The sequence below is a fragment of the Hermetia illucens genome, chromosome 5, assembly GCF_905115235.1.
Source record: "Hermetia illucens chromosome 5, iHerIll2.2.curated.20191125, whole genome shotgun sequence".
NCBI lineage: Eukaryota > Metazoa > Arthropoda > Insecta > Diptera > Stratiomyidae > Hermetia > Hermetia illucens.
The window spans coordinates 66,528,165-66,538,270 of NC_051853.1; the positions used below are offsets into that span (position 1 = coordinate 66,528,165).

General features: G+C 41.7%; 2 protein-coding genes across 2 annotated transcripts; both read right to left on the reverse strand.

Moving 5' to 3' along the window:
* Positions 1 to 3,420: 3,420 nt before the first annotated feature.
* On the reverse strand, positions 3,421 to 4,142 carry LOC119657723 (cytochrome c oxidase subunit 6A1, mitochondrial-like). Its single transcript, XM_038064767.1, has 2 exons — positions 3,986 to 4,142; positions 3,421 to 3,888 (listed from the first exon to the last, which is right to left on the reverse strand). Exons 1-2 carry the CDS (start codon positions 4,125 to 4,127, stop codon positions 3,602 to 3,604), a joined length of 429 nt encoding a protein of 142 aa, XP_037920695.1. The 5' UTR covers positions 4,128 to 4,142; the 3' UTR covers positions 3,421 to 3,601.
* Positions 4,143 to 7,010: 2,868 nt separating this feature from the next.
* Positions 7,011 to 7,732, reverse strand: LOC119657770 (cytochrome c oxidase subunit 6A1, mitochondrial-like). The gene is made up of 2 exons (XM_038064836.1): positions 7,576 to 7,732; positions 7,011 to 7,478 (listed from the first exon to the last, which is right to left on the reverse strand). Exons 1-2 carry the CDS (start codon positions 7,715 to 7,717, stop codon positions 7,192 to 7,194), a joined length of 429 nt encoding a protein of 142 aa, XP_037920764.1. The 5' UTR covers positions 7,718 to 7,732; the 3' UTR covers positions 7,011 to 7,191.
* Positions 7,733 to 10,106: the final 2,374 nt, after the last annotated feature.

Genomic DNA, 10,106 nt, shown 5'->3' on the forward strand with positions numbered 1-10,106 from the left:
AGACCTCTATAAAAAGGGGTTTCAAATGACTGATGTTTGGATACTTCGCGAAAATATGTATTGATGACGGAGAAAGGACATATTGCCCAGGAGTGCAATAGGGACCCCAAATGTATTTTATGTAAAGGAAAAAGGGACCCGATAATCGGCATATTGCCGGAAGTGTTAAATGCCCAAAATTCCGGAAGGCGTTAACCGCAGTGAAAAAATGAGGTTAATATAAATAACTCTCAATCATGGACAAGATTTGCTTCCGCAAACCACTTACAAATCCGCGATGGAGATTACTGTCATTAGTGAACCGTTCAGAAACTTTGACGGTGGTGTAGGGGTCCAAGATTCGACAGGTGACGATATGGGCGTCCGATGGGTAAGCCATACAATATAGCATAGATCAGACGGCTAGTGGCTTTGTGTGGACAAAAATAAATGATTTATTCATATACAACTTCTACGCCTCACCGAACCTCACACTGCCTGAATTTGAAAACCTGTTAGACGATCTTGTTCGTGACGCAAGGGGATAAAGTGGAAAGATGACTTTCATGGGTAGGCCATTGAATGGGGCAGCAAAGCGATTAACGCAAGGAGTCGGTGCTTATTTGAAACATTCGCCCAGGTGAATATATTTCTGGCCAACGAAAGTGGTGTAAACAACCCAAATCCAAAAGAACACCAGGATGCAAAAGCGATTAATGAACAAACATTGATGGAGCTGTGGCTAGACCTGCCTTGCAAAAACAGGCACCTCCACGGATAGAGCCCCCAATCCACACAAAGCATTTCTAAAGTAAGTGACGAATCGACATTTAGGAAGTGATAATTCCCCACTAGATAGTGGGATAGTGAAGAGCCAAACGAATGGTTCAGAGTACAATCGGTAGTATCAATCAAGTCCAAAAGGACCATGTTTATAGGAAAGCCCGCAATAGTCCAGGGGTTACTTCCCCATCCAGAGGAAATATTAACACCCTCCAGCGGCCCCAGAATGTAACGTGATTCCAAGGACGAGCTACTGAAGATCTGTAGCCTAATAAGCGACGGGAAAACCCCGAGTCTGAATAGCATACCGATTAAGGCCCTCAAGTTTGTCGTTAAATGTAGACCGGGTATGTTCGCCAAATTGTTCGAAGCGAGGATGTCCGAGGTTATTTTTCCTGCACCGTGGAAGCGGCAAATGCTGGTGCTGCTGCCTCAGGCCGGCAAACCTCCAGCGGAGCCGTCCTCATATAGACTCATACATCTTCTAGACACTATGAGGAGGGGGTAATTTATAATAGATTAAGGAGGACTTTCAAAATGGTTACTGGCTTGGCCGGAAATACAATTCATAGAAGGGTTTGTACCAGTAAATATTGCGTTGTCGTGACTCTGAACGTCAGTAATGCATTCAACTCGCCCGGTTGGAACCTTACAAGAAAGTCTCCGGCGACGACTAGCATTCCCACCTGCTTCGCTACAAGCATCAATAGCTACTTGCAAAAGTGAACGCTCTGATATAATACGTTGTCTTCCTGGCTGTCCCACATGGTCCTGTATCGGGAACACTACTGTGAAACATCATGTATAATAATTTACTTAACCTTCCGGTTCCGGAGGAGGCACTGGTTATGGTCGCAAAGCATCTTGAATATGCTGATTTATACTCAGGCGAAGCAATCGGTGCTTTTAAGGTTTAGTTAGAGAATGCTCGACTGGCATTCGCAAAGCGAAAGACGAAATCGGTCCTCATCACTAAGCGCCGCAAGAGAAATTAGGCGTGTATTAGAATTGGGAATCATGACTTCCAATACTTGGGAGTGTTGATAGACGGAAAACTCAATTTAAAGCAGCACGCAGAGCATACTTGCGGAAAAGCATACACCACGAGTATGGCTTTGGCAAGGATGATGTCGAACTTAGGAGGCTTGCGCTCTGGAGTCAGCGTTCAGCCCGTACTCTATCATTGTGGTTTATGTCTCCTTCCGGTCGATTAAACGTTATGTCAAGCAGCAGAGCCTGCGACACCCCTTCTGAAGCTCTGCACTTTTCGATGACCACCAATACAAACCTGCGTCCAAAGTCCGGTATCATCTCACACGGTGTTAAATAGACACTGAAAAACGTAACCCTTAAAAGCTGATTGCAGGCAAAGCCATCCTCTTGGCCTTGGTCAAGAACGCTAAGGTGGGTGCCGCCCCGAACCCAGATAGCAGCATCTGGTACCGCAGTTGGAATGCCGTGAAGCGGGGTGTTTGTTACGCTACTGTTCATTGATTAGTACTAGATAAGCGGAGCGAACAGTGCTTGCACCTCATGGGCAATTGTACTCTGTACATTCTAATCTATATCGAGTGAATCTTTTCTGCTAAACCGGTCCAGTGTCCAGTGTCCTCTTGAAAGACTGTCACATAACCCTTATATACATCTTGAGATAGTTTATACGCTAGCTGCTAAGCAGCTTTCTCTCCTTTCCATGTAGCCCTACCCAACCTCCGATCTGGAGGACCCCTTGATACATCCCATTTTGAGGCGAGGAAGATTCGCCTTAATCATTTTACTTTTTTCATTAAAAAAGAACACGGAGAGGTGAAGATACGCTGTGGTAAACGAATTTTTGATGTTGTTTCAGTAGGGATTTTCCAGGCTTTATGGTCCAATATCAATCTTTCGTGCTAGGACCCATCCTACCTTTTGGTATTGGGCGATGACAGGTGAAATATACAAAAGTACACAGATTTACTTTGGACTGGGAGATGCACCACGATAAGCACACAGAAATAGATAGGTTAGAAAGACTTTATAGCCTTTATAGCTTTATAGCTTTATAGACCCTCTGCCTGTGATTCTTTCCAAACGCGCGCGATCTCTGTCAAAACGAAGAACCGAGTTGCCTCCGGGGAACTCAGAATCCATAAGCTTATCGTCCAGCCAAGCTCTACATTCTAGAACAATTTTCATCCAAACACAGTTTGACTGCCACTCCAGATTGCTATACGCTTGTTCTTCAACCTGCTCTTAGGTTCGTCTGAGAGACAGTTGAATATTGCCCCAAGGAAAAAGGTAAACTCTCGTTTTTATCGAAGAGGTATTCTACTTTTGGCCTATCGGAGGAGAAGACTTCATTTTACCCTGCAATGCACCCTTCTTATCATAGCAACGTATATTCACATTATGATATTAAACGAGGCCTAAGGTGGAAGCCAGAGCTAAAGTTCCGTCCGCATGCCCCAAATCTTTTTTCATCTTTGTCTCTACATGTATGTTCTGATCAATACCCACATTAGCACGAAGCAATCTCTGCGTTGGCATAGCATAGACCCACTCGAAAACCTCACTTAAGTGAACATCACAAGAACATCATATCTACTGCAATAAAAGACAAACTAATCTCTGAAAGGATATCTTAATCACTTAAGATAATACCCATAAAACCGGATATCTTTAATCAAGTTATATATTTAAGATTTAAATAAATTCAAGCCCAGAATAGATGGACACAGGAAAATACTCTTAAACCCTTTAATTTGATTCCTGTAACTTTCCTGTTCGTCCCCATCTTGCTTTTAGTCGACACTTAATCTCCATTTATATCCTTGACTAAATTCTGACTCTTATCTTCCTAAATATCCTTCCCTTCTTCTCCATCGCCATGTTCTTCTTCTTGTCCTTCAGGAGTTTGGACTTCATCTTCATATCCCTCGGGTAAAGGATTAACACGTGGGTTATGGAAAAGTGTCTTCTTCCCATCGCCCCAAGGAAATCGTTTCCTTCGAATCCTTAAGTATTCATAAGGAACAAATGGTGGCCTTTCTACTTCCTCATGTGTGAACATCACACCTGCAGTAACCAACGCAACTGCTGGTAGCGCGATCATTAAAGAGATGCGTTTCCAAAATTGCCATGAAGCTTTGGACATGGAAAGCAGGACAATAGTAAATAAGTGTTTGCGTAAGTATATAATATAATATTTTTTTATATTATAATTTATTAAAGGTCTACTTACGTTTCGAGTCTTTCACGTTGTCGTCAGGACCTTTACAAAGGCCAACGCTACTGGATTTCCTCGTTGTAGGCCGTTTATAGAAAGCTGACGTCTTCCGCAATGTCCATTTCAAACCTTTCACGATTAGTCCACGACCTTCCATTAATAGGTTGTTTTTTAATACAGAAAATATAATTCTATAAAATATAGTACAGCCACTTAATTAATCGTTGAAAAACTTCTAAAGTCAATGTCAAAATTTATTGTCAAAAAGGAAAGTTTTAGTTAACTTAGGTTCAATGAATATTACGTTATAAAACTACAGTAATTGTCAGGATTAATTAGCAGGAAGGTTCCAATGTAACTATTTGTAATTACGTATCAACGGGTCAAAAGATTTCAAGGGCATTTCTAAAGTAAGTGACGAATCGACATTTAGGAAGTGATAATTCCCCACTAGATAGTGGGATAGTGAAGAGCCAAACGAATGGTTCAGAGTACAATCGGTAGTATCAATCAAGTCCAAAAGGACCATGCTTATAGGAAAGCCCGCAATAGTCCAGGGGTTACTTCCCCATCCAGAGGAAATATTAACACCCTCCAGCGGCCCCAGAATGTAACGTGATTCCAAGGACGAGCTACTGAAGATCTGTAGCCTAATAAGCGACGGGAAAACCCCGAGTCTGAATAGCATACCGATTAAGGCCCTCAAGTTTGTCGTTAAATGTAGACCGGGTATGTTCGCCAAATTGTTCGAAGCGAGGATGTCCGAGGTTATTTTTCCTGCACCGTGGAAGCGGCAAATGCTGGTGCTGCTGCCTCAGGCCGGCAAACCTCCAGCGGAGCCGTCCTCATATAGACTCATACATCTTCTAGACACTATGAGGAGGGGGTAATTTATAATAGATTAAGGAGGACTTTCAAAATGGTTACTGGCTTGGCCGGAAATACAATTCATAGAAGGGTTTGTACCAGTAAATATTGCGTTGTCGTGACTCTGAACGTCAGTAATGCATTCAACTCGCCCGGTTGGAACCTTACAAGAAAGTCTCCGGCGACGACTAGCATTCCCACCTGCTTCGCTACAAGCATCAATAGCTACTTGCAAAAGTGAACGCTCTGATATAATACGTTGTCTTCCTGGCTGTCCCACATGGTCCTGTATCGGGAACACTACTGTGAAACATCATGTATAATAATTTACTTAACCTTCCGGTTCCGGAGGAGGCACTGGTTATGGTCGCAAAGCATCTTGAATATGCTGATTTATACTCAGGCGAAGCAATCGGTGCTTTTAAGGTTTAGTTAGAGAATGCTCGACTGGCATTCGCAAAGCGAAAGACGAAATCGGTCCTCATCACTAAGCGCCGCAAGAGAAATTAGGCGTGTATTAGAATTGGGAATCATGACTTCCAATACTTGGGAGTGTTGATAGACGGAAAACTCAATTTAAAGCAGCACGCAGAGCATACTTGCGGAAAAGCATACACCACGAGTATGGCTTTGGCAAGGATGATGTCGAACTTAGGAGGCTTGCGCTCTGGAGTCAGCGTTCAGCCCGTACTCTATCATTGTGGTTTATGTCTCCTTCCGGTCGATTAAACGTTATGTCAAGCAGCAGAGCCTGCGACACCCCTTCTGAAGCTCTGCACTTTTCGATGACCACCAATACAAACCTGCGTCCAAAGTCCGGTATCATCTCACACGGTGTTAAATAGACACTGAAAAACGTAACCCTTAAAAGCTGATTGCAGGCAAAGCCATCCTCTTGGCCTTGGTCAAGAACGCTAAGGTGGGTGCCGCCCCGAACCCAGATAGCAGCATCTGGTACCGCAGTTGGAATGCCGTGAAGCGGGGTGTTTGTTACGCTACTGTTCATTGATTAGTACTAGATAAGCGGAGCGAACAGTGCTTGCACCTCATGGGCAATTGTACTCTGTACATTCTAATCTATATCGAGTGAATCTTTTCTGCTAAACCGGTCCAGTGTCCAGTGTCCTCTTGAAAGACTGTCACATAACCCTTATATACATCTTGAGATAGTTTATACGCTAGCTGCTAAGCAGCTTTCTCTCCTTTCCATGTAGCCCTACCCAACCTCCGATCTGGAGGACCCCTTGATACATCCCATTTTGAGGCGAGGAAGATTCGCCTTAATCATTTTACTTTTTTCATTAAAAAAGAACACGGAGAGGTGAAGATACGCTGTGGTAAACGAATTTTTGATGTTGTTTCAGTAGGGATTTTCCAGGCTTTATGGTCCAATATCAATCTTTCGTGCTAGGACCCATCCTACCTTTTGGTATTGGGCGATGACAGGTGAAATATACAAAAGTACACAGATTTACTTTGGACTGGGAGATGCACCACGAGAAGCACACAGAAATAGATAGGTTAGAAAGACTTTATAGCCTTTATAGCTTTATAGCTTTATAGACCCTCTGCCTGTGATTCTTTCCAAACGCGCGCGATCTCTGTCAAAACGAAGAACCGAGTTGCCTCCGGGGAACTCAGAATCCATAAGCTTATCGTCCAGCCAAGCTCTACATTCTAGAACAATTTTCATCCAAACACAGTTTGACTGCCACTCCAGATTGCTATACGCTTGTTCTTCAACCTGCTCTTAGGTTCGTCTGAGAGACAGTTGAATATTGCCCCAAGGAAAAAGGTAAACTCTCGTTTTTATCGAAGAGGTATTCTACTTTTGGCCTATCGGAGGAGAAGACTTCATTTTACCCTGCAATGCACCCTTCTTATCATAGCAACGTATATTCACATTATGATATTAAACGAGGCCTAAGGTGGAAGCCAGAGCTAAAGTTCCGTCCGCATGCCCCAAATCTTTTTTCATCTTTGTCTCTACATGTATGTTCTGATCAATACCCACATTAGCACGAAGCAATCTCTGCGTTGGCATAGCATAGACCCACTCGAAAACCTCACTTAAGTGAACATCACAAGAACATCATATCTACTGCAATAAAAGACAAACTAATCTCTGAAAGGATATCTTAATCACTTAAGATAATACCCATAAAACCGGATATCTTTAATCAAGTTATATATTTAAGATTTAAATAAATTCAAGCCCAGAATAGATGGACACAGGAAAATACTCTTAAACCCTTTAATTTGATTCCTGTAACTTTCCTGTTCGTCCCCATCTTGCTTTTAGTCGACACTTAATCTCCATTTATATCCTTGACTAAATTCTGACTCTTATCTTCCTAAATATCCTTCCCTTCTTCTCCATCGCCATGTTCTTCTTCTTGTCCTTCAGGAGTTTGGACTTCATCTTCATATCCCTCGGGTAAAGGATTAACACGTGGGTTATGGAAAAGTGTCTTCTTCCCATCGCCCCAAGGAAATCGTTTCCTTCGAATCCTTAAGTATTCATAAGGAACAAATGGTGGCCTTTCTACTTCCTCATGTGTGAACATCACACCTGCAGTAACCAACGCAACTGCTGGTAGCGCGATCATTAAAGAGATGCGTTTCCAAAATTGCCATGAAGCTTTGGACATGGAAAGCAGGACAATAGTAAATAAGTGTTTGCGTAAGTATATAATATAATATTTTTTTATATTATAATTTATTAAAGGTCTACTTACGTTTCGAGTCTTTCACGTTGTCGTCAGGACCTTTACAAAGGCCAACGCTACTGGATTTCCTCGTTGTAGGCCGTTTATAGAAAGCTGACGTCTTCCGCAATGTCCATTTCAAACCTTTCACGATTAGTCCACGACCTTCCATTAATAGGTTGTTTTTTAATACAGAAAATATAATTCTATAAAATATAGTACAGCCACTTAATTAATCGTTGAAAAACTTCTAAAGTCAATGTCAAAATTTATTGTCAAAAAGGAAAGTTTTAGTTAACTTAGGTTCAATGAATATTACGTTATAAAACTACAGTAATTGTCAGGATTAATTAGCAGGAAGGTTCCAATGTAACTATTTGTAATTACGTATCAACGGGTCAAAAGATTTCAAGGGAAGAGAGAGGAGAGAGAAAAGAAGAGATAAGAGATAGGCGACATAAGAGAGGTGTGAGATGAAAATGAGGACGTCCCTAAATTGAAAGAACTGTGGAAATTTACTCTCTTTCGGTCAAAGCACCGCACAAGTAATGCTCTCTCGTGATAATGGAAGCAAAAATATTGTGCTGGATCAGTGGCACAATACAGTTTGACCAAAAATTGGCAGAGGCAATGATATGGTCATGTAATTCACATTGACAAGAACTTATAAGACTGACCTGGATGGAAAGCATTCGAAAACCCCACTGAAATAGCGATCATTTGGTTCGATAGATGGTGATTTAAGAGATTTTCAAGCGTATCTCGACCAAACCTAAGTAGCGAATTCGATCCAGAAGAGCCGGTCACACTGTCAAATGCAACAAAGGATATAAAGAAGAAACTTTGAATCAGCTAACTCCCGAGTGACCAACATAACAAAATACAATCTTTCTGTTAAACTCTCTGCACACACTAGAAAACAAGGTATCTCAAAATGTAGAGACTATCCTCAAAAGTAGATCATCTTTATTTGTTTATTTATTTAATTAATTTGTATAACAAACGGAGTCCTTAAGAAAAATTTTAGAGCAGAGCTTTCACTTTCCTTTTGAAAGCCATAAAATTGGCGTGGATATGCGCAACTAAGTCAGGACCTCGGAAGCTGGGCACTTCGAGTATAAAGGTTCTGTGTTTTGTTCCTCATCCTAAATAAACAATCGGTGCCTATCCAAATCGATTTAACGCATCTTCACGTAGTTTCACTATACCTCGTGCACAACAGCCCTAGGTATGTGTACTTAAAGTAAATACGACCACTACTAACGTACACAAACCTCGACCTTATTGAACACTACCCGCAAACTTAATTAGCACATCTATATATCGTCTACACTGCTACCACCTTGTGCTTCTAGCATGAACTTAAGGGGGGTTTTGGGTAAACTTCTAAATTATGGTAGTATGCTACTTTTAACTTTATTTGTGCAGATATCAGAACAGGATTTATTTTGAGGCCTAGATTCCATATATATGAACTCAAATTAATTTTTTCAGAAATTTCGATTGGATTGGTTCAAAGGACGAGACTTGTTTCACTTTTTGGGGCACACATTCTGAGTCTTCACTCCATGTGTTTCACGCCATATCAAAAATAAGATCAGTTTCGACAAGTAGCCGAGCCCTTTCATTTGATACTCCACATGGCTATATTTAGTGGGGAAAAATGTGCACCCCCTTTCTCCGCTTCCCGTAACCTTTAAGTACGGACATGTGGTCTGAGAAGCCCCGGCAGGCCCTTAACTTGCTTGTTTACGCCTCTTCTGGGGCAACAGCGATCCCTGTTTCTTAAGTAACTACATGAGCAGCGTCCACGTTGACGTCGAAGCAGGAAGTGGTGTTATCGTGAATGCATTTGATGAGTAACTACGATTTGAAATTCCGAACCGGCCTCTTAGGCCTCACGTCGGTAATTACGTAAACTTTTTCCTTTATTTTTTTTATTGTTACAGAAATTGTGAACAATGGATATATCAGGTACTTCAGGTAGTAAAAGAAATACTTCTGTCTCAAATTTACAGTATTCAAAGAGATCTCGGATATGTGCAAATGAATTTCAAATTTGGCAGGTGTGGTTGAGAGCTGGCCCGTGGATGAAGATTCCAGCGGTTCCGAGATTGACGACGTTGGCGAAAATGTTTGTCCGGAGCACAGTGTGCATGATACGGACACTAGCACGGATATATCTGATACCGAAGAAATTCAACCCGATCACCTGGACGCGCCGTTATCGTCATCACAAAAAGATGCTCCGCTTTGGAGACTGGGTTATTTTAGAGGGAAGAATACATATACAATACAATATTATGGCCTAAGTACGCACATCCAATTTGACCGAAAATGATGGAAAGGATCCTTATTCTTTATGGAAACAACATATATATGACGGGATGTTATCGAAGATTGTGCTGAGGGCCAATGAGAAGCTAGCTGACTATAGATGTAAATATATGAAGCAGGATCGACCAGAACTAGAAAATATCGATATAATTGAGTTGCAAGCTTTTATGGGATCTTTGATGTACACACCTGTACTGGCCTACACTGACGATTTCGACAATAAG

Excerpts from the sequence above, each read along its gene's own strand:
- LOC119657723 (XM_038064767.1), bottom strand. The coding sequence starts at position 4,127 with ATGGAAGGTCGTGGACTAATCGTGAAAGGTTTGAAATGGACATTGCGG. Across the intron at positions 3,889-3,985 it reads CAACGTGAAAGACTCGAAAC|CTTCATGGCAATTTTGGAAA; the intron begins GTAAGTAGACCT and ends CCATGTCCAAAG.
- LOC119657770 (XM_038064836.1), bottom strand. The coding sequence starts at position 7,717 with ATGGAAGGTCGTGGACTAATCGTGAAAGGTTTGAAATGGACATTGCGG. Across the intron at positions 7,479-7,575 it reads CAACGTGAAAGACTCGAAAC|CTTCATGGCAATTTTGGAAA; the intron begins GTAAGTAGACCT and ends CCATGTCCAAAG.